The sequence below is a fragment of the Centruroides sculpturatus genome, unplaced genomic scaffold (assembly GCF_000671375.1).
Source record: "Centruroides sculpturatus isolate CEXI.00-Female unplaced genomic scaffold, Cexi_2.0 scaffold1288, whole genome shotgun sequence".
NCBI classification, from domain to species: Eukaryota; Metazoa; Arthropoda; class Arachnida; order Scorpiones; family Buthidae; genus Centruroides; species Centruroides sculpturatus.
The window spans coordinates 171533-196071 of record NW_019385439.1 but is presented as its reverse complement, the minus strand read 5'-3'; the positions used below and the strand labels follow the sequence as shown (position 1 = coordinate 196071).

General features: G+C 29.8%; 1 protein-coding gene across 2 annotated transcripts in view; it reads right to left on the bottom strand.

Moving 5' to 3' along the window:
- LOC111639005 (integrator complex subunit 6-like) overlaps positions 1–24539 on the bottom strand; it is a 67941-nt gene that overhangs the window by 19813 nt on the left and 23589 nt on the right. Inside the window, exons 1-3 of one of the 2 annotated variants that reach the window (XM_023384779.1) lie at positions 11598–11805; positions 5328–5459; positions 947–1179 (exon numbers count right to left, since the gene is read on the bottom strand). In XM_023384779.1, the coding sequence (XP_023240547.1) occupies positions 947–1179; positions 5328–5459; positions 11598–11769 (537 nt within the window). In that variant the 5' untranslated portion in view covers positions 11770–11805. Of the gene's footprint in view, positions 1–946; positions 1180–5327; positions 5460–11597; positions 11806–24539 lie in introns of those variants that run through there. The other variant, XM_023384780.1, reaches the window with a different exon arrangement.

Sequence of the window (24539 nt, the reverse complement as noted above, 5' to 3'; positions counted from 1 at the left end):
AATGAAAAATTATTTGGAAAAAGTAGACAAAACTGAGTTAACTATTAATCTCTTATCTGTTAGAGTGAAAATATTCGAAGATAAACATTCTAGATTAATAGAAATTAAATCAAATAATTGGTAAAACTGAAATATCCATCAATTAATATATGACTTGCCTTCATAGAATGTAGTTTTGAGGAAAATTGTTCAACTTATTTTTTAAATTCAAAGCATATGAACAAATAAGCAACTTTCTATGGCAATTTTAGATGTAGATTTGTGATTTAATTATTTATTTGGTATTTTCTAGGAAAATGAAACTAAGTTCCGCAGCATAGAAAACTAAGGTTGCGTTCACACTGATGAAAACAGCCGATATTTTTATCATTCGTCTGTAAAATGTTCACACCAGTTGTAATACTCAAAATTAAAGGAGAAAATTGAGGTTGAAAATTGCAAATCACTTAAAACCTTTAGAAAGACATACTGTTGTTATCATTTATGATTTGTGGTTGTCATCATCAACAGTATGAATGCAGGATTTAAAATCCATCTAAATCTAAAATAAAAAATTGTCATACAGATCAATGCAAATTGATAGCAATTGTAAACTTGAGTGACACGTACCACATGACCAGCTTATAAATGGCAATCAGCCCATAGATTTTTACATGGCAAACTTATAAAAGGGGTTTAAAAAAACATTAATTTTTCATAATTTAGTTCATTAATTTTACAATATAGGTATATAGAGTGATAAATACAGTACAGTAAACTAAGAAGAATGTAAGGGGATACAAAATAATATAAATCATATAAACTGTAATGTTTAATTTTAATTTTATTTGGTTTTTTAATTCTCCCCAAATGGGAGAGGATTAAACTCCAAAAAACACTTCCATGCACATGGACTTGATTCATCCTACAAAGTATACACAATAAATAATAAATATGCATAACTTACTAATGCAGGACTATTCATATCGGGCCAAAATGATTCCGGAATAGGCCAATATCCTACAGAGTAACCCTTCTGTGCCGATCTTTGTACATATATCAGCTTCCGACAGCTCTGCCACGCGGTATGACTAACAGAATTATTTGGCATTCCTGAAGGCGTTATAGTTCCATTTTGGTTATTATTAGGTATGCAGTGATTCTGTTGTGATAACTTATTCTTTTCATCTTGGTTATTCTCTGAAATATTGAAAATTTAAACTTTAAATTTGTCACTATTTACAAGAAAATCTGAAAACGCAAAATAAAAATTCATTTAATATCTCGTAACATATAAGCATTAATAAATTTAATTATTTTTTAATATTAATAAGCAAATATCTAACACACTTTAAAAATTCTTTAAATTGTGTACAGTAGAGAAATAAAGAATTTTTAGAATGTGTTAGATTGGTCACTCAGTGTGATAAATCTTTATGTAAGATAACCTTTGTACTTATATAAATCAAATACTATAATATATCAAAGGGTACATTCGTAAAGTTGAACGAGTTAAACGCGTTAGTAACGAATCATTCAAAAAGTAGTAGTCTTGTTCAGTGCTCATGCTTGTAGTGATGACGTTTCGAACAAAACTCTAACGAAATTCAAGAAGGAAAGAGATAGTTCACTTTGTTAAGAAAATGGCGCCCAACAGTATCGATGTTTCTAATTCTACTCGAGTGTTTAAACTGTGAATTAAAAGGAGGAATGATAGAAATAACTGTCCACCCGAAGCAATCTATGAAAAATATTTTGGGTAAGGCTGCACTAACAACATTCATATCTTCGATTTTAGAAACAGCCATTTAGTTATGAACGAACTGTTTGAAAAGTCTAATGAAATAAGAATAACAATGACGTTATTATCATTTAACTCGTCCAACTTTACGAACGTACCCAAATACTAACCTATTCCCTGGTATTCCTAACGTATCTTGGGTCGCAACATAATGACCTTGACCTGTGGATCCGAGATATCTCGTTTCAGCATTGAAACATTTTTGAAACTAGATGTCATTAGTTGTTATAATTTTTATATTAAAACTAACTTCCAAAATATAATTTTTTTTTGTTTTTGCATTTATATCTATTTTGTTTGTTCAAAATAAAAAATAATTTTGGACAATGCAATAGCCATGATTATTTTTTTCAAAAACATGTAATTTTCGTTAGGCTTAACACTGACAAAAATTCAACATGGCACGACACGCAACAGAGAAAAATTTCAACATGGGATAGGTTAAAATGAAAACCATATAAAGAGTTTGGTTATTTCAGCCTACCATTGTCTTGTTTATCGCAATACTCGAATGCTATGAAATGGCACAATTTCACTGGTCGAGTAGACCCAATTTATATAAAACCGAATATTTAAACTCAGCACCCTTGAAAACTACTTAAAACATATTTTGTGCTGGCTGGTAAACTTGTATTGTGTAATTTTCCTATTTGAATGTCACCATATCGTTGGATCTGATAGGAAGAAGGGATTGTTGCAGATAGAGGTTGAAGTTAATTTGACTAAAAGTAGTAGTTTTCCTCCTCCCGGGAGAGAAAATGATCAACACATATTGATTAATACTGGTCAGTAATAATTCATATTTGAAAAGTGATCTGTATTGGATAGGTTCTGACAGCCCCATTAATGTTGTTAACCTTAATGTCTGAAAGATTTCATATAAGACTTGTTTAAATAAAAAAAATCTTGGAAAAATGCGAGAGTAATTGCTTTTATGTGAATCCGTAAAAAAGAAACTGGTGAAAGGAGGTTGAAAAAGTAAAGCTCAGCAAAAAACATCTAAGTAAAGGAAACTTTTGAAAGTTGTGGCATAAGAATAGTAGAAGCCGATTTGACAGTAAGACTCAACATGTGAATAAAGTGCACTTTACATAGACTACAACTACAGGAAGTTTTGAATGAAGCAATGTCACCATGAAAATAAATAAGAAAAATAAACATCAGCACATGAAAAGACTTCAAGTTCTATTTTACATCTTAAAATTATTATATGTATATAAATTTGGCTGAACAATAGAACATCTTTAAACAGAATAAGTAAAAGTAGTTGGGGGCAATGGGTTTATGAATTAATAAAGGTAGATGAAATCAGGGGAGGGGGCATGGTGTCCAGGTTTTCTGGTAGTTAAGTATGTCCTCATAAATATTGCATTCATAGCAAAATTATTAGAATTGGTTTGGTTTATTTGGTTACAGAAACACAACACATGAGTAATTTGCTAAGGAGGATGCATCCTGGAAAGGCTTTTATGTAAAGTTGGCTCCAATTTAAGTGTTACTAACATAAAGAAAACCCCACTATAGCTGGAATGTCTTAATAATGGAACATATATACAGAGTAAGGGTGTCTCAATGGGGAGCCTATGTCGAGAATCTTATACGAATTAGTTTTAAGCAAATTGGAAAAAAGTGATCAAAGAATTCCAGCACCTCATCCTGCTCTATACTCAGTATGTAGAAGGCCTTTTTATCTTACAATGCAAGAAACCTGATTTACAACTTCTATTACACAGGTTTAACAATAACCCCTATGGGCTACCTCTGAAACTTGAAAACAAGAAAGTTCATTTCCATCCATTTCCTGGACACCTCCATCAATCTTAAGAACGATAGCATACCTACTTACATATGCTGAAAACTCATGTACCAGCCAGTCTTTATTCTGTAGAACTCATCTGATTCTTTCTACATCAAACTCTCAAAATTTAGATCTCAATTAAAATAGCATATATGCACTGAACAAGCGTTGTGGACACTACAAAGAAATTAAAATACATTGATAAACTTGCCAAACGGCACAGTTATCCAACGAAACAATACATAATCTAATTTTGACATATAATTACACAACAAATGCATCCTCAAATAGTATATCATAAGGAGACGCATGATAAATTACTTTGCCACATTAAAAAAATTTCATAAGAAGGAACACCAACGTGAGAGTAGCCTATAAACACAATCCTATAATTTTTAGTATATTCAGAATTATAAACCAAAAGAAAACTGTTCCGCCACACCGGGAATCTACTCCATCCCACTGGAGGACCAGCATTTTCAAAGAAAGCTTACATACATGGGTGCCACCATGCAAAACCTGGAAGCAAGTCTCAAGGAACATCAATATACAATTATCAAGAACTCAAATAGCACAGTCTTGGCAAACTATACCAGGCAGCAGGACATACAGGTTGTATGGGAAGATGCAGCAATAATCAGACCTACTAGAAATCCTAACAATCTCCATCACTTGGAAATGATAGAATTATATAAAGCTGATATAGAAGAAATTTGTATTAATTTTAGAGATGTGAACAGTCTATTCACATTGTGAAAATGTATTTTTGATACCTGAACTTCAACACTCACTGCTGGAAGTCAATAAAGCGATTTTACTATCTAATTGTTCATTATTTCATTGTTGTATAACACGGGTGACTGTTACAATCTGTCTCTAAATTCATTATTTATATTTGCCTCTATATTTATTACTTCATTTGTTTTTTATTTTTTTAATACATTTTTATATTTTGGAACTAATTTCAAATATAATTCCTCTACCTCAAATTTAGTATAGTTTCTTTGACTGTTATAATATACTCTTTACTAAACTTTGAAGTCATATACTTAGTTTCCACATGACAGTGTAAACAAGTTGTAATACAATAGACAAATTGGAGGGCTTGTAATGAAACTCCACTTCAATATGAAAATTTTGCAATCTAATGGTTGGTGAATATAAAAATTAAACTATCTAATCTAACTCTTAATCTAATATTACCAGCTCAAAATCTTGGATTACAAAATTCTCTATTTGAAATTTCATTGGTGAATATGGCCATTAATGTTTTAACCTATTTCTTATAAAGACTTTTAGTACCTATATGGATGCAAGAAATTTTTTGGAGCACTCTCCATTGTAATTTATGTGGTCATTTCCAGAAACCATCTGCTTCATAACTGAGTACTTGTGGAAATTTAGATATTTTTACTACTTTTTTGTTAGTACAAAAAATTCACTACTTATCACACTGGAATTACTAAAAAATTTACACACCTGAACCATTTACGGTGTGATCATGCAAAAGATCGGTAAACAAACGTTTTCGAACCCCTTCTGGGCTCTGATTCAGGTTCCATTCAGTTTCTACAAAGACATTCGAGCCTGAAGCAGAGCCCAGAGGGGGTTCGAAAACGTTTGTTTACCGATCTTTTGCATGATCACACCGTAAATGGTTCAGGTGTGTAAATTTTTTTTGTTAGTATTGTCAAATGCAAAATTTAACACTAATAAATAAAATTAAAATAAATTTTTAATCACACATACCTTCATTGTTTATTGGAGGCGGATCGGGCCCAATTTTCTCGAAAAAAATAACAACTCCACCTTGTATTTTTTGAACTAGAGATTCCAAACATTGCATTAGCATTCTTTGCGATGTTATTGCATATGATCGACCTAAAGAATTTTAAATTATATTATTATTATTATTATTATTATTTATTAAGTTTAAAAATATTTTACAATTCTTCATATAATTATTCAATTAATTAAAAAAAATGACCAAAAGATCTACAGTTCAAAAAACAAAGCACTGTCAGGTATAATTCTAATGTGGTAATGTTGTTGTTGTCAATCCGAGTCATTGCTAAATAGAATAATGCACAATTTTTTCAAATTAATTTAATTTTTCATTTCAAAGAAAATATTATTTATAAATATATTGTTCACTTTATTTCCTTTTCATAATACTTGATTCTGATATCATGCAATATTTTATAATTTAAAAATGTAATTGAAGAACAGCATTCAAAACAATGGTATCTTTCAAAATTCATCATATTACACACCACGGGCATCCAAGATGGGGCAAACAGGGCACTTGCTCCTCCCTGAGATCAAGTAAAAATTTCCATATATTATAATTGTAAAAGTGATTGAGATATGTAATCTTACACCCTCGACCATCGGACGCTTTGTCTGTCTTTTTGTATTGCTGTAATACTTTATTCTATAATCTACTTGTAAAAAAACACCAAAAATTAAATAATTAAATAAAAATTTATTGATGTAATTGACTCCAAGTTCCAATCTTTGTCCCCCCGAAAACTTTTTCATGGATGCCCATATTATGCACCATCAACAGTGGAACTGAACTATTCTATTGCCTATGGAAAAGTGGAAAAGTACCTACTCCTATTCTTCATAATTCTTCTCTTAAATTCACAATGGAGTAATCAGATTACAAAGAGAAAAGTCTGATATCTCCAAGCTAGACTAGACTAAGAAAAATTCCGGAAATCCCACTCAGATTAAATTTAAATTAAAGTTACACACTTTTGTTGACTCAATTGTCTAGCTGGCTATAAAAATTTGAATATACTGTACCTGAGATTTTATGACCACCATTTATAATTAATAATAATAATAATAAAATACACATAAATAAAACATTTGTAACATAAACTTTCTTCAAGCATTACACATTGAAATGAAATGAAATTTGATTAAGCATATTAATATTTGGTTAAATTTTACTTCACTGTATGACACCTGAATTTAGATTATATTACGATTATAATTTTCTGGTGTAATCAATAATATATTGCACTTTAGCAAATGAAAAATTCTTAACTGATGCTTATAGATTTGAGGTTATAACTGTACAAATTAAAATTTAGTTTCTTTAACAGATGCTTCTGAAAAGTAGACACTTCTCAATAATGTTATATCACAATTTATATTGATTTTCATAAATATTCTGTTTCGTAATTGTAGCATTCTAAATAATGGATGCCAACACTTTAATCTTAATACAGTGATACCTTATACTTCGAACGACTCTAACTGCAAATGCTTCAGAGTTCAAATGCTAAATTTGGCAAAAATTCGCTTTGGAGTTCAAACTGTGAAAAAATACACTGAAAGCATGAAATAAGCTGCTAATCAATGAATATAATAACAAATTAATAATAATATGTTAAATTTCACAACTGTTAAAATTAAATCATACATTTACATTAAGTAACAAGACCTGTTAAAATACTTTTAAAACTTTCTGTTTAACCCAATAAATATAACCTTTACTTATTAACCATGGCATCCAAAGAGTGTATGTGCTCAACAAAGTCTAACAAGTGGAAGGCTATAATATCAACGATTGAGATGAAAAAGAAATTTATCACAAAGCATGGAAGTGATACACGTGTGGCATCTGGCGGCCATGTTTAAGATGCCAAAGCTGATGGCGTGCGTACAGTAAATGCAATTTTCATTTATTATACAGTATTACATATTTTATTTATTGTTTCTGTGTTTTAATTTATTATTATGGTCACATTAGTTTAAACAAACTTTGATGTTAATGAATGTGTTTAACCATTCAACAGTGAGGGACAGATATATCCGTCCAGGGCGATCGTGTGGCAGTGATGAGGGACGGATATATCTGTTAAATTCTTTTAGGCGTATTGCCAATAACTAGCCGAAGCAAACTGCCGAATAACAACACGTAAAATCACTAAGAGATTAAATTTGTCAAACTGAACTGTTTATGATTACTTGAAACAAATTGGTTTCGTTTCAAAGCTCGATATATGGGTTCCACATGTTCTTAAAGAGAGATGCTCTCTTTAAGAACATGTGGATTTTAAGAACATGGTGGGATTTTAAGGAAATTTTTTTTTAAGGCTTTTACCAGACAATTTAACAATTGATTCAAAAGTGTACTGCCATCGAGTAAACAAATTGAGTAATATCATCAAACAGAAAAGGCGGCCAGAATTGATCAACAAAACAGGTGTAGTGTTTTACCACGATAATGTCAAATTTCACACAAGTTTGGTAACTCGTCAGAAACTGTTATAACTTAGATGGGATGTGCTATCACACCAACCATATTCACCAGATCAAGCACACTCAGGTTATTACTTGTTCTGGTCGATACAAATTTTTTTAACTGTAAGACATTTACTTGAAATGACAATGTCAAAAATCACTTGGATCAGTTTTTGTAAGCAATGATAAAAACTTTTATGAATGTAAAATCATGCTACTATCAGAAACGATGACAAGAGGTATTTGACCAAAATGGTTGATAAATAATTCAATAAAATATTTATTTATTATAAAAATATTGTGTTTTTTTCCACCGAAAAAAAACGAACTTACTTTCCGAACAACCTAATAATACATACCTTGGTTTTCTTAACTTGAAATTCAAAAATAAACTGCTAAGAAAATAAATTTTTCAGTATAAAATTTTATTTATTGCTTATAAGTCTGGGCAATATCAGCCCCTTCTTTATTAAATGAAGTTATTAAGGAAATACACAAAGTATATTTCCTTTTAAACAAATTCTGCCATCTTCCGTACACTAATAATGCCGACGTCACAAAAGTCAGACTGGGACTACCTAATTTCAAAGAAAGAGTTAAGTATTTTGAGTGAATTTTAATCTATAAATGTTTTAATGGTGTAATAAACAATTACTGGCTCAGGTTGAAAGTTCCCCCCAGAATAACTAGATTTTACAATCATGTCTACATACCCCTTTTTATCAATTAGCATTAAGTTGTAGATCCTTTTTTTTCACTCCACTAATTATATGTTGCCCATTGAACTTCACCTCTATCAATAATTTACGAAATATAAATGTTTATGCCAATGCTTTCTACATAATGTATGATCTTTACTTCTTTTTATCATTTTGTTTATTTCTTTTTAAAAGTGTTTTATTTTTTTAATTTTATTTGTTATTTTTAATTGTATTTTTGGATAAATGTGTTATTCTGGGGTTGGAAATCTTTTGTCCATTGACAGTTCCAATTATGTGTTAAATAAATAAATAAATAGACCTTTTGAAAGAAATCCGAAAATTCTCCTTTTATATGTAGATATACATGTTTTTATTGTGTAGTAGAAAATAAATTTGTAATCTTATTGCAGAGAAAGTTAATATTGCAATACTACCACCAAACAAATCACAGCTAATTCCCAGCTTAAAAAAAAACGGCCAGGGGAAGGACAAGATAATGAGAAGACATACTTCTCTTTTAATGCTTCTCACAATCGACATGTCTCATAAATGCTGTAATTCCATCGTATGTAACACTAAATGAGGTTCGTCAAATGATGCAATGAACCAGACAAATATCATCATCATAAGTTAACCAAGTTTTGAATTCATTTGCTTGAGCCAGGTTTCTTAAATGTACAATTGTGTGTACTTATTTGAGGAAAAGAAGAACCAAACAAATGCCTAGACTGATTCATCTGAAAAATCAATTTTTAAAACTCAAAACGCCAGTAAATTTAGCATAAACAATTATTTTTACTTCAAATCGTACGAAACACATTTGAAAATTTAACGTATTACAGCATCATTTGTGAATCATAACAAAAACTTTAATACAGTCGACCCCCTTATAACACTGTTGATTATTCTGTTTTATATGAATTCCATGTTGTACGAGTCACTTACATTTTACAAATACGTGAGCCGTACACGTACAGCCAGGCACACGTATTTGTAAAATCTAAGTGAATCGTACAACATGGAATTCATATAAAACGGAAAAATCAACAGTGTTATAGGGGGGTCGACGGTAGTTATAATGGAAAAATCATTTTATCCTTAAAATTACGCTTCTATATAGACTGAAATTAATTTAGCTTGAACAACACCTTAAATACTTTTTCAGAAACACTTTAATTTCTATAAAAGAACGTTTTCACCCCTTTACACAGGTCTGCGTTAGGTTTAACAAAAAGATTTGAACTGTCTTCTTAAATAGAGCAAATTTTCTTGTTAAACATGATGCAGACCTGTGAAAAGAGTCAAAATGTTTAAACAAATTGAAGTGTTGCCGAAAAAAGTATTTAAGGTGTTGTTTAAGCATTTTATCATTATAAGTAAACATAATATATATTAAAAATAATTTTATGTAATATTTTTTCAATTAAGATATAATTTTGTTTATATTTTAAATGGGGTTTCCACCTAACCCAATAATGGGTGGCAACCTCAATGTCACCTATCTCTCCTAAAATGAGACAGTTAGTACCGACCGAGTGCAATCTCTTGTTGCTCCGACTACACAAAAGAAAAGTCCATCTTGACAGACATCACCTTGGCATTGTATATTCTCTGCTTTATACACACAAAAGTTTCCAATAAACCAACACTTAATTATTAATATTGTAATTTTAAAAACACAATTTCTGATGGAGTGGAATGGGTTTAAAAATTTGTTGCTGTCAGATACTGATATAAGGATATGTCATTGGCTAAAGTTTATAAAATGATAGTTGTAAATGACCTTCTCTCAGATTACCTTCATATATAAACAGTTATTGAATTTGTTCTTTCACACCCAGTACAAACTGTTGAGTGTGACAGATTTCAGTGAGATTACATTAACAAAAAATTCCAATTGGAAACTGTCGTGACGTAAAAATTGTTGGCAACTTGCTAAACATCTCCATAAATGGCCCCCAAGATGGAAATTTGATTTTCATTTGGCATCTGTTACCTGGTATGAATCAAAACCAAGAATTCTTCAATAATGTATGATACTTGTGAGTTGTAACAATATACTTATGATTATATTGGTAGTGCAGTACACTATAATAATGTAATTGTGAGAATAAACAAATGTTTAAACAATAATGTATTGTATACTGTTCTAGGCAGCCTCACGGATGAGAAATGCTAGCTACAGTTTCTAAAATTTTACAACTTTTTTAGTAAAATTCTGTAGTAAAATTCTACAGAAAATTTTTTCCCAACTTAAACCCTGTATATTCATATATTTGTGGGCAAATGTGAAACGTCACAGACAGCTAGCAATATCTATTAACAGGTCTGGAAAATTTTTTCATGTGGTTTTTGTAAATTTTGTGAGACAGCATAAAATTTTCTAGCATGAAGACAAACATGGCACCTATTAGTCATTCGCACTCGCTGTCTCCTTCAGAATTACTGGAGTTAGTTATTCAACACTATCAAATCAGAAGAAAATATTGTGTAGTTTATTAAAAGAGATGAATTAGAAGACGAGATATTAATTCTTCTTGTAAATGTTGTGTTTTTTAAAAACTAACTCACTCTGGGAGGTGAGGGAGCCATCAGTAAACCCACTCATCAAAGGTTTAATCTCAATTAAAACATATTGTAAAATGATTATTATTAGAATCGGATATCATAATCATTAATTTTTAAAATACAGTAGGTCCTCAATTTAAACTAATTGGGAAAAGGAATATCTATTATTGTCAAGAGTCCATTAAATCAAATATATTTTAAAAACATATATCAGTAATGATGTACAGAATATATTAAAATCATGTTATAATGTTTAAGTATGAATTAAGTATTATTATAACGTAAATTTATTTATTTATACTCATTGATTCATTGGCCCAACCTTTTACCTTTTAGTATACTCTATTCACAAATAAATTTTTCCTTTAGAAGACAAAGTTTTTGTCCATGAAATTTGAAAGTCTGTTATTAGAGAACCTACTGTACTTAAAATTAATTAATAATTAATAACAATAACTATTACAATAATAAAAAAAAAAGTTTAATTTACCGCCAGTAACTTCACACATGGCATCAATAGGCGAAGTATCGGGTGGAACAACGGAATTTGGATCCCTTTCGACCGGTGGCGTACCGGTTAATCTAAGAACTAACGAGAATAATCTCTGATCCCATCGAAACGGCTCTTTTGTTAGTTCGGAACCTTGGACAGATGAATGCATTGGTAGATTTAACTGTAAAAAGAAGTAATAAAATTTGATTTAAAAACTTTCTATTGATAAAATTTAAAATAAATTAATCAAGTATTTGAATTAATTTAATATTTTTGAACTAAACTCCTAATTCTTTGCAAAATTTAGTAACAACAATAATTCAAATATATAAACATCCCAAAGCCCGACATTTTAATAATAAGCCAAACGATTGCCGGCTTGCCTACCTCTAGTATCAAATTACTTGGGATTTAATTATTAATAGTAACAGTAAAGTAGTCCTATTTAATCTGGCAATCATTGTTCTAAACTTACAAATACAAAAATAAATTAATAGATCACCTAAGATGTAGTAAATCTATACTATTCAAATTAGAATTTGATTTCTCTTATCTTCCGCATAGTAAGTGGGAGTTGTGGGTTTAAATATTGATTTAATTCTAACTATTAAATTTAATAAGAGATGGCACCTAATACCTACCTCTAGTATCAAATTATTTAGAATTTAATTTAAAATAATAATGATAAAGAAGCCCAATTTAATCTGGCAATCATTTGGCATAATATTCAATATTATNTATTTTTTGAACTAGAGATTCCAAACATTGCATTAGCATTCTTTGCGATGTTATTGCATATGATCGACCTAAAGAATTTTAAATTATATTATTATTATTATTTATTAAGTTTAAAAATATTTTACAATTCTTCATATAATTATTCAATTAATTAAAAAAAATGACCAAAAGATCTACAGTTCAAAAAACAAAGCACTGTCAGGTATAATTCTAATGTGGTAATGTTGTTGTTGTCAATCCGAGTCATTGCTAAATAGAATAATGCACAATTTTTTCAAATTAATTTAATTTTTCATTTCAAAGAAAATATTATTTATAAATATATTGTTCACTTTATTTCCTTTTCATAATACTTGATTCTGATATCATGCAATATTTTATAATTTAAAAATGTAATTGAAGAACAGCATTCAAAACAATGGTATCTTTCAAAATTCATCATATTACACACCACGGGCATCCAAGATGGGGCAAACAGGGCACTTGCTCCTCCCTGAGATCAAGTAAAAATTTCCATATATTATAATTGTAAAAGTGATTGAGATATGTAATCTTACACCCTCGACCATCGGACGCTTTGTCTGTCTTTTTGTATTGCTGTAATACTTTATTCTATAATCTACTTGTAAAAAAACACCAAAAATTAAATAATTAAATAAAAATTTATTGATGTAATTGACTCCAAGTTCCAATCTTTGTCCCCCCGAAAACTTTTTCATGGATGCCCATATTATGCACCATCAACAGTGGAACTGAACTATTCTATTGCCTATGGAAAAGTGGAAAAGTACCTACTCCTATTCTTCATAATTCTTCTCTTAAATTCACAATGGAGTAATCAGATTACAAAGAGAAAAGTCTGATATCTCCAAGCTAGACTAGACTAAGAAAAATTCCGGAAATCCCACTCAGATTAAATTTAAATTAAAGTTACACACTTTTGTTGACTCAATTGTCTAGCTGGCTATAAAAATTTGAATATACTGTACCTGAGATTTTATGACCACCATTTATAATTAATAATAATAATAATAAAATACACATAAATAAAACATTTGTAACATAAACTTTCTTCAAGCATTACACATTGAAATGAAATGAAATTTGATTAAGCATATTAATATTTGGTTAAATTTTACTTCACTGTATGACACCTGAATTTAGATTATATTACGATTATAATTTTCTGGTGTAATCAATAATATATTGCACTTTAGCAAATGAAAAATTCTTAACTGATGCTTATAGATTTGAGGTTATAACTGTACAAATTAAAATTTAGTTTCTTTAACAGATGCTTCTGAAAAGTAGACACTTCTCAATAATGTTATATCACAATTTATATTGATTTTCATAAATATTCTGTTTCGTAATTGTAGCATTCTAAATAATGGATGCCAACACTTTAATCTTAATACAGTGATACCTTATACTTCGAACGACTCTAACTGCAAATGCTTCAGAGTTCAAATGCTAAATTTGGCAAAAATTCGCTTTGGAGTTCAAACTGTGAAAAAATACACTGAAAGCATGAAATAAGCTGCTAATCAATGAATATAATAACAAATTAATAATAATATGTTAAATTTCACAACTGTTAAAATTAAATCATACATTTACATTAAGTAACAAGACCTGTTAAAATACTTTTAAAACTTTCTGTTTAACCCAATAAATATAACCTTTACTTATTAACCATGGCATCCAAAGAGTGTATGTGCTCAACAAAGTCTAACAAGTGGAAGGCTATAATATCAACGATTGAGATGAAAAAGAAATTTATCACAAAGCATGGAAGTGATACACGTGTGGCATCTGGCGGCCATGTTTAAGATGCCAAAGCTGATGGCGTGCGTACAGTAAATGCAATTTTCATTTATTATACAGTATTACATATTTTATTTATTGTTTCTGTGTTTTAATTTATTATTATGGTCACATTAGTTTAAACAAACTTTGATGTTAATGAATGTGTTTAACCATTCAACAGTGAGGGACAGATATATCCGTCCAGGGCGATCGTGTGGCAGTGATGAGGGACGGATATATCTGTTAAATTCTTTTAGGCGTATTGCCAATAACTAGCCGAAGCAAACTGCCGAATAACAACACGTAAAATCACTAAGAGATTAAATTTGTCAAACTGAACTGTTTATGATTACTTGAAACAAATTGGTTTCGTTTCAAAGCTCGATATATGGGTTCCACATGTTCTTAAAGAGAGATGCTCTCTTTAAGAACATGTGGATTTTAAGAACATGGTGGGATTTTAAGGAAATTTTTTTTTAAGGCTTTTACCAGACAATTTAACAATTGATTCAAAAGTGTACTGCCATCGAGTAAACAAATTGAGTAATATCATCAAACAGAAAAGGCGGCCAGAATTGATCAACAAAACAGGTGTAGTGTTTTACCACGATAATGTCAAATTTCACACAAGTTTGGTAACTCGTCAGAAACTGTTATAACTTAGATGGGATGTGCTATCACACCAACCATATTCACCAGATCAAGCACACTCAGGTTATTACTTGTTCTGGTCGATACAAATTTTTTTAACTGTAAGACATTTACTTGAAATGACAATGTCAAAAATCACTTGGATCAGTTTTTGTAAGCAATGATAAAAACTTTTATGAATGTAAAATCATGCTACTATCAGAAACGATGACAAGAGGTATTTGACCAAAATGGTTGATAAATAATTCAATAAAATATTTATTTATTATAAAAATATTGTGTTTTTTTCCACCGAAAAAAAACGAACTTACTTTCCGAACAACCTAATAATACATACCTTGGTTTTCTTAACTTGAAATTCAAAAATAAACTGCTAAGAAAATAAATTTTTCAGTATAAAATTTTATTTATTGCTTATAAGTCTGGGCAATATCAGCCCCTTCTTTATTAAATGAAGTTATTAAGGAAATACACAAAGTATATTTCCTTTTAAACAAATTCTGCCATCTTCCGTACACTAATAATGCCGACGTCACAAAAGTCAGACTGGGACTACCTAATTTCAAAGAAAGAGTTAAGTATTTTGAGTGAATTTTAATCTATAAATGTTTTAATGGTGTAATAAACAATTACTGGCTCAGGTTGAAAGTTCCCCCCAGAATAACTAGATTTTACAATCATGTCTACATACCCCTTTTTATCAATTAGCATTAAGTTGTAGATCCTTTTTTTTCACTCCACTAATTATATGTTGCCCATTGAACTTCACCTCTATCAATAATTTACGAAATATAAATGTTTATGCCAATGCTTTCTACATAATGTATGATCTTTACTTCTTTTTATCATTTTGTTTATTTCTTTTTAAAAGTGTTTTATTTTTTTAATTTTATTTGTTATTTTTAATTGTATTTTTGGATAAATGTGTTATTCTGGGGTTGGAAATCTTTTGTCCATTGACAGTTCCAATTATGTGTTAAATAAATAAATAAATAGACCTTTTGAAAGAAATCCGAAAATTCTCCTTTTATATGTAGATATACATGTTTTTATTGTGTAGTAGAAAATAAATTTGTAATCTTATTGCAGAGAAAGTTAATATTGCAATACTACCACCAAACAAATCACAGCTAATTCCCAGCTTAAAAAAAAACGGCCAGGGGAAGGACAAGATAATGAGAAGACATACTTCTCTTTTAATGCTTCTCACAATCGACATGTCTCATAAATGCTGTAATTCCATCGTATGTAACACTAAATGAGGTTCGTCAAATGATGCAATGAACCAGACAAATATCATCATCATAAGTTAACCAAGTTTTGAATTCATTTGCTTGAGCCAGGTTTCTTAAATGTACAATTGTGTGTACTTATTTGAGGAAAAGAAGAACCAAACAAATGCCTAGACTGATTCATCTGAAAAATCAATTTTTAAAACTCAAAACGCCAGTAAATTTAGCATAAACAATTATTTTTACTTCAAATCGTACGAAACACATTTGAAAATTTAACGTATTACAGCATCATTTGTGAATCATAACAAAAACTTTAATACAGTCGACCCCCTTATAACACTGTTGATTATTCTGTTTTATATGAATTCCATGTTGTACGAGTCACTTACATTTTACAAATACGTGAGCCGTACACGTACAGCCAGGCACACGTATTTGTAAAATCTAAGTGAATCGTACAACATGGAATTCATATAAAACGGAAAAATCAACAGTGTTATAGGGGGGTCGACGGTAGTTATAATGGAAAAATCATTTTATCCTTAAAATTACGCTTCTATATAGACTGAAATTAATTTAGCTTGAACAACACCTTAAATACTTTTTCAGAAACACTTTAATTTCTATAAAAGAACGTTTTCACCCCTTTACACAGGTCTGCGTTAGGTTTAACAAAAAGATTTGAACTGTCTTCTTAAATAGAGCAAATTTTCTTGTTAAACATGATGCAGACCTGTGAAAAGAGTCAAAATGTTTAAACAAATTGAAGTGTTGCCGAAAAAAGTATTTAAGGTGTTGTTTAAGCATTTTATCATTATAAGTAAACATAATATATATTAAAAATAATTTTATGTAATATTTTTTCAATTAAGATATAATTTTGTTTATATTTTAAATGGGGTTTCCACCTAACCCAATAATGGGTGGCAACCTCAATGTCACCTATCTCTCCTAAAATGAGACAGTTAGTACCGACCGAGTGCAATCTCTTGTTGCTCCGACTACACAAAAGAAAAGTCCATCTTGACAGACATCACCTTGGCATTGTATATTCTCTGCTTTATACACACAAAAGTTTCCAATAAACCAACACTTAATTATTAATATTGTAATTTTAAAAACACAATTTCTGATGGAGTGGAATGGGTTTAAAAATTTGTTGCTGTCAGATACTGATATAAGGATATGTCATTGGCTAAAGTTTATAAAATGATAGTTGTAAATGACCTTCTCTCAGATTACCTTCATATATAAACAGTTATTGAATTTGTTCTTTCACACCCAGTACAAACTGTTGAGTGTGACAGATTTCAGTGAGATTACATTAACAAAAAATTCCAATTGGAAACTGTCGTGACGTAAAAATTGTTGGCAACTTGCTAAACATCTCCATAAATGGCCCCCAAGATGGAAATTTGATTTTCATTTGGCATCTGTTACCTGGTATGAATCAAAACCAAGAATTCTTCAATAATGTATGATACTTGTGAGTTGTAACAATATACTTATGATTATATTGGTAGTGCAGTACACTATAATAATGTAATTGTGAGAATAAACAAATGTTTAAACAATAATGTATTGTATACTGTTCTAGGCAGCCTCACGGATGAGAAATGCTAGCTACAGTTTCTAAAATTTTACAACTTTTTTAGTAAAATTCTGTAGTAAAATTCTACAGAAAATTTTTTCCCAACTTAAACCCTGTATATTCATATATTTGTGGGCAAATGTGAAACGTCACAGACAGCTAGCAATATCTATTAACAGGTCTGGAAAATTTTTTCATGTGGTTTTTGTAAATTTTGTGAGACAGCATAAAATTTTCTAGCATGAAGACAAACATGGCACCTATTAGTCATTCGCACTCGCTGTCTCCTTCAGAATTACTGGAGTTAGTTATTCAACACTATCAAATCAGAAGAAAATATTGTGTAGTTTATTAAAAGAGATGAATTAGAAGACGAGATATTAATTCTTCTTGTAAATGTTGTGTTTTTTAAAAACTAACTCACTCTGGGAGGTGAGGGAGCCATCAGTAAACCCACTCATCAAAGGTTTAATCTCAATTAAAACATATTGTAAAATGATTATTATTAGAATCGGATATCATAATCATTAATTTTTAAAATACAGTAGGTCCTCAATTTAAACTAATTGGGAAAAGGAATATCTATTATTGTCAAGAGTCCATTAAATCAAATATATTTTAAAAACATATATCAGTAATGATGTACAGAATATATTAAAATCATGTTATAATGTTTAAGTATGAATTAAGTATTATTATAACGTAAATTTATTTATTTATACTCATTGATTCATTGGCCCAACCTTTTACCTTTTAGTATACTCTATTCACAAATAAATTTTTCCTTTAGAAGACAAAGTTTTTGTCCATGAAATTTGAAAGTCTGTTATTAGAGAACCTACTGTACTTAAAATTAATTAATAATTAATAACAATAACTATTACAATAATAAAAAAAAAAGTTTAATTTACCGCCAGTAACTTCACACATGGCATCAATAGGCGAAGTATCGGGTGGAACAACGGAATTTGGATCCCTTTCGACCGGTGGCGTACCGGTTAATCTAAGAACTAACGAGAATAATCTCTGATCCCATCGAAACGGCTCTTTTGTTAGTTCGGAACCTTGGACAGATGAATGCATTGGTAGATTTAACTGTAAAAAGAAGTAATAAAATTTGATTTAAAAACTTTCTATTGATAAAATTTAAAATAAATTAATCAAGTATTTGAATTAATTTAATATTTTTGAACTAAACTCCTAATTCTTTGCAAAATTTAGTAACAACAATAATTCAAATATATAAACATCCCAAAGCCCGACATTTTAATAATAAGCCAAACGATTGCCGGCTTGCCTACCTCTAGTATCAAATTACTTGGGATTTAATTATTAATAGTAACAGTAAAGTAGTCCTATTTAATCTGGCAATCATTGTTCTAAACTTACAAATACAAAAATAAATTAATAGAAATTAATATATTTATATATAATTAATAGGATGTTTCAGACATTATTTCAAAGCCCTTAGGCACTCTGTGAACGCATTTACGACATTAAAAGTTAGCTAGTTAATGAATTTTGATTGTAGAATATAGTTTCATATTTAAATAATCCTATAAAGCCCATTCAAGTGTTTAAGAGTTTCACAGTTTAAGAGTTCTATCATATGTTGTGTATTTAACTTACTAAGCTTAAGTTTAGAACAAAGTTTGAAATTTAAAATTCGACCTATTTAAATTCGAAATGTTTACCTTGCGATGATATTAAACTGTTGAAAATTATTAAATTTAATACGTCTATCTATTTGTTTTACTTTAATTTAGTAAGCATTATAAATCACTTCTGACAATACCAAAAATATATAAAATAAGCAAAAGAAAATTATATGTGATAAAATTTGAGAAATTTTGACACAGTTTCAACAATAAAAATATAAATAAAAGCACTTTCGGCTTTACTACTATGGCTTCATCGGTTAGAATAAAGTAAAAGATGAACAGAAATGGCATTATTTTAAATTTAAAACATAAAATCAATAATGGCATGTGAAATTAAAATAATTAAAAATAACATACGACTAAAACTAATTAGTGTACAATTAATTTTTCGAGTATTAATGTCTTTTTTTTTTTATTGTATAAATTGCTAATTGTGAAGCCACAAAACACTGTAATCTCAACACAGTACTTAAACCTCAAGTTGGCACTTTACAAGCATTTATTATTAAAACAATTTTGGCTAAAAGATGACATTTTTTTCCTCTAGGAGAAAATAAAATTTTTCCTCGTCTCATTCCTATTGATAATTCTTCTTTGATACGTAGTTTCATGTCTTTTTACTGCCCTTAAAGCGTCTTTTATACTTCATAAGCCTCTGACAAACCCCTACCTGTGGCATCTACTTAAAACAAAATTCTATTATTAGGCTTTGTTAACAGATGGACTCCACATTTCTTCTTTATTTGCCAAACTTCTCTATTGTTTACACGTTCTTTGAAATGAAGGTGTTGTATTGCAACTATCAAATGTAAAATAATCACTCTAAGTTTGACAGTTTGTAGGTACAGGTACGCATATGAAGGAGGAGCATTAACAAGAACTTAAGAGTTAAGGCATGAGGTACAGCTTTTGTCTAGGATGTAAAATGTGTGATTACTTTATAATAAGTTGCTCCACAACTTATCATTAGCAAAATTTAGGAGTTTTACATCTATAGAAATGAAACGTAATAGTACTACTAACATATGGCCTGTACTGAAATAAATATTTTTATTAGGAAGCCAAATAAGTTATTTTTATGATAGATACTAAACCATAAGCTATCATCTAATAATGTAATCAGTAAATATAAGAAAAATATTGAATTGACATAACTTTCTTCTACTATAAACTTAATGCAAATGAAAATAGATGTTTGAGAACAAAAACACTCCAAGTTAAGGAATAAATATAAAGTAACAAAAACGTGATGAAATAAATGAATATATAAACATAAAAATTAGCAAGAACTCAATAAAACTAATAGTAACTTGACAAGTATAACAAATATAAAGATGAACGATAATTATGATCACTTATTGTGCACGTATAATAAAATGTCTATATCTCTATTGTTCAGCAAGTACCCTTGAGTCTGTGTTTGTAAATTTTGATGATCTCCAGGTTTTTTGCATGGACAGGGCCAGTGACCAATTTTATGATGGAAGGATACTTTATCCTGTAAAGCTAGATTGTTTTATGAGAAGCAAACACCATTAGTGCAGTTAAAAACTTATTTTTCCTCAAATCATACTGGTGTTGTTTTATCCTATTCAGCAGCAGTGCTGAGGTTCTATCTACTTAGTTACAGTTTCTCTGAAAACCAGTTGATGGTTAGTCGTTCACCTTGCTTTTATTGTTTCTTATAAGTTGGTATAGTGGAATTCCTTTTGAGTATGACACCATATATTTCCTTATTGGTTATGCTGTTATAGCTCATTGTTACAAATGCCTTACTGAGTGATTAAGATGATGATCCAGTGAAGGTTTATAAAATAAACTATATCATTGACTGATGTAGTTTATTTTATGACTGATCTTATTGGAGAATGCAGTTTTCTGCACACAAGATTTCTCTATATGAGCCAAACAGATCATATAATAATTGAACATAGGCTCGAGAATTCATTCTTATGTTAATGAAAAGAATATCTGTTTTCTCGAGTAGAAAAACCTGCCCAAGCCATCACCAAGCAAACTCATTTGCTAGCTCATTTGAAGTGCATGGTTTTCAAGTTCTAGTATTTTATCTTATGTTACTGCTTCTACCTCCTTGTATATTTTTCTCAGCATTTTGATGCACTTGACTACTCTTCTCAGCACTTTCATATGAGAGATAAAATACGCTATAAAAGCACCCAACAATTTTCCAATTAATAGAAAATGATAAAAGATCAGTGAATGGGTCCAGGTATTTATTCTGTGCTTATGGAAGACAGGCAAGTAGGGAAAGAAAAAACATATATTAGAGTGACATCACAAATGTTAAAAGAATGAAGGAACGTGTATACTCAGTAAGGAAAGGCTTGTCTACAGCAGTCTTGACAGCATTTGGAAATGAACTAACAAACTTGTCCTGCTTGCACTTGCCATTTTAAATTTATACAGCATTTTCTTTGCAAACATTTATTCATTACTCATCTTTACCAGTGACGAGTAAAGAAACTCTTATCTTTCCACTTAACAGATGGAAAGATAAGAGTTTCTAGATAAAAACAGATTTTGCATGAAGAGAAGACGAGGTGTGAAATGTAACGAATTCGTCTGCAAAGTCAATAAAAGGACAATTCATCAATTTTTCTTTAGAAATTGATCTTTGGAAATGATCCTCCCGTGATTAAATCCATTCTTTGTTAATAAATGACAATTCCAATTTATAAAATATAAATAAGTCAACTTTGCACCATGTATTGAAGGAAATTGAATTTATGTTTGATTGTCAAAACTGGAATTTAAAATTGAAAGAATCATCTGAACTGATTGCATGTTGATTTGAGAACAATCAATCAAGAAAAGAATGGGTAACAATGTTACATTGGAAGTCATGTTATTTCAATTCAAAAATTTTCCCCTGAAAGCTGTTAGGTAGATGACCGGCACTACTCTATTGTTAAAGGAAAAGTATGATGTACAGGGACAAGCCACTACTAATTTGAGGTGGAGAGCATATACAGTCGACCCCCTATAACACTGTTGATAATTCCGTTTTATATGAATTCCATGTTGTACGAGTCACTTAGATTTTACAAATACCTGTGCCGGGCTGTGAACGGCTCATGTATTTGTAAAATCCAAGTGACTTGTATCGTATCGAGTGATCTCAAATGGTTCTTGCATTATTATGGATAATGCAAAGGTATCAAAGTATAAAAATTTGTCCACAAATTTGACTGATTAAATAAGAAAGAAATATCATGGCAGTCTGAACAATTGAAACAGAAACTATTGGAGATATTGAGAAAATACAGAGGCTAAAGTATTTGAGTTAGTCACGTTGATGACATGGCTAAAGCAGCAGGTCACACTGTATTACATCTACAACCATATTATGCAGAATTTTATCCAATTGAGTCATCTGGAGTCACGTCAAAGCTTACATTGCACATCACAATAAAATTTTCCAGTTGGATGACATCAGAATTTTATTTAAAGAAGTAATAAAAGCCGTTACTGATTCGTGTAAACCTCGTTTGTCAAGCTTGTTAAGAAAAAGGCAGAAGAATTTTTGGAAATCGGACTTTTCTTCTAAAGACATCATTGTAGATTCATTGTTCATTAATACAGATACACCAGACTTAACAATTCTTAATGGAACTGAACAAGATTGAAAGATGATATTTAATCATTGATAATCATTTGTTAAAGCGTTGTCAAATAATTAAAATCTTGTTTTATATGTTTGTTAAATACTATGTTATTAACTTATAATAATAAGTAAAACCTTTTATATTATTTGTAAAATACAATTTCAATAATAAAAAATGATAAATAATTTAATAATTCATAAATGATTATAAAATAGTTATAAAATCTTCAAGAATAGCAACAATTTAAGATTGTTGTCGTTTTCCTACAATTATAATCCAACACAATATAATACAGTTGTAGTTATAATCCCATATTTTGCAAGATTTGTTGCTTAAAGTAGATTTCTTGTTTAGCTATGGCAGCAAGTGATACCCATTCAAAATCCAGCACATCAGCTCCATTCTTATTCCGAGAAATATTATTATAGATATATTGATATGGGATCATCCATAAATTATGTAATGCTATTTTTATACTTTCAACTACTACTCCACTCTCCCTGTATTTTTATTGGGAGAGCGAGCCCAAATTTTCTAAATGTTCTTGCAATGCACAGAGAGACCGATCCAAAATATGGAACAGAGGGGCTTACCAGGGTAAGATTTTCTTTCTTTGTATCTAAAAACCATGAGTGGAAAAAGTGACGAAGAATTTGTTAGTATGGAGAAGATTGGATTTTGATAATGTATCAGTTTTTTAAAGGTATCATTAGCCTTTAATTTTTCTAGAGAATCATAACTTAAACTATTCTCTTCATCCTATTCACATACAAACTAGACATAGATATAGATCAAATAAATTTTTGTATTGACACTCCTAACTTACAGAGATAATAAGGTTTTCGTTTAATGTTTTGTGATTATACAGAATGACCAAGACCACCTGTATACCCTTTTTAAAATGAAGGGAGAGAGTTTATTTGATAAATTGAGCACTGGCTGATAATGCTATTCCAAGACGAAGATCAAAGTTTTTAAATGGGACATGGTGGTCTTTTTTAATTTAGAATTGGATTAAATTTGGGGACGTCCATAAAATGTATTAATATGAGTTGTCTTCTCTGATAATACAAGACTGAGAGATTACGATTGTATTTATAAATGCTTTACACAACATTTCTTTCAGTGATATAAAAACAATTTGTATTTTGATTTTTTTTTAATATGTATGCATATAACAGCTAGAGTTTCCACGATCAGCAAAATATAATGAGATAAATACAATTTGTTATAAAAAAAAAACTATCTGTCTAACATGATAGTTACAGTTCTCAAATAAAGAATTTCAAAACAATAGAGAGGTTGTGGCCGAAGTTCAAACTTTAAACTTATACGGCAAGCAGAAGTACATGTTTGATGTTTGAACTCCAAGTAAAACATGTTGCACCACACGTTCACGCTCACATTGTGCACTGATTCATGGGATATTGTTGAAAAATGGCAGAAACATTTAAAAACGATTAAGGTAAACATAAATAAACAAATTAAACCATTTAAAAATATTTAGAGGATGTTTAATAACACTAAATAATTATTTTTAACTTTAATTAGCATCGTGTTTCCTTCTATACAATAGGACAATTCCAATGTGTTTTGCCTATTCTCACAACATAATTTTGTTGAGGGAA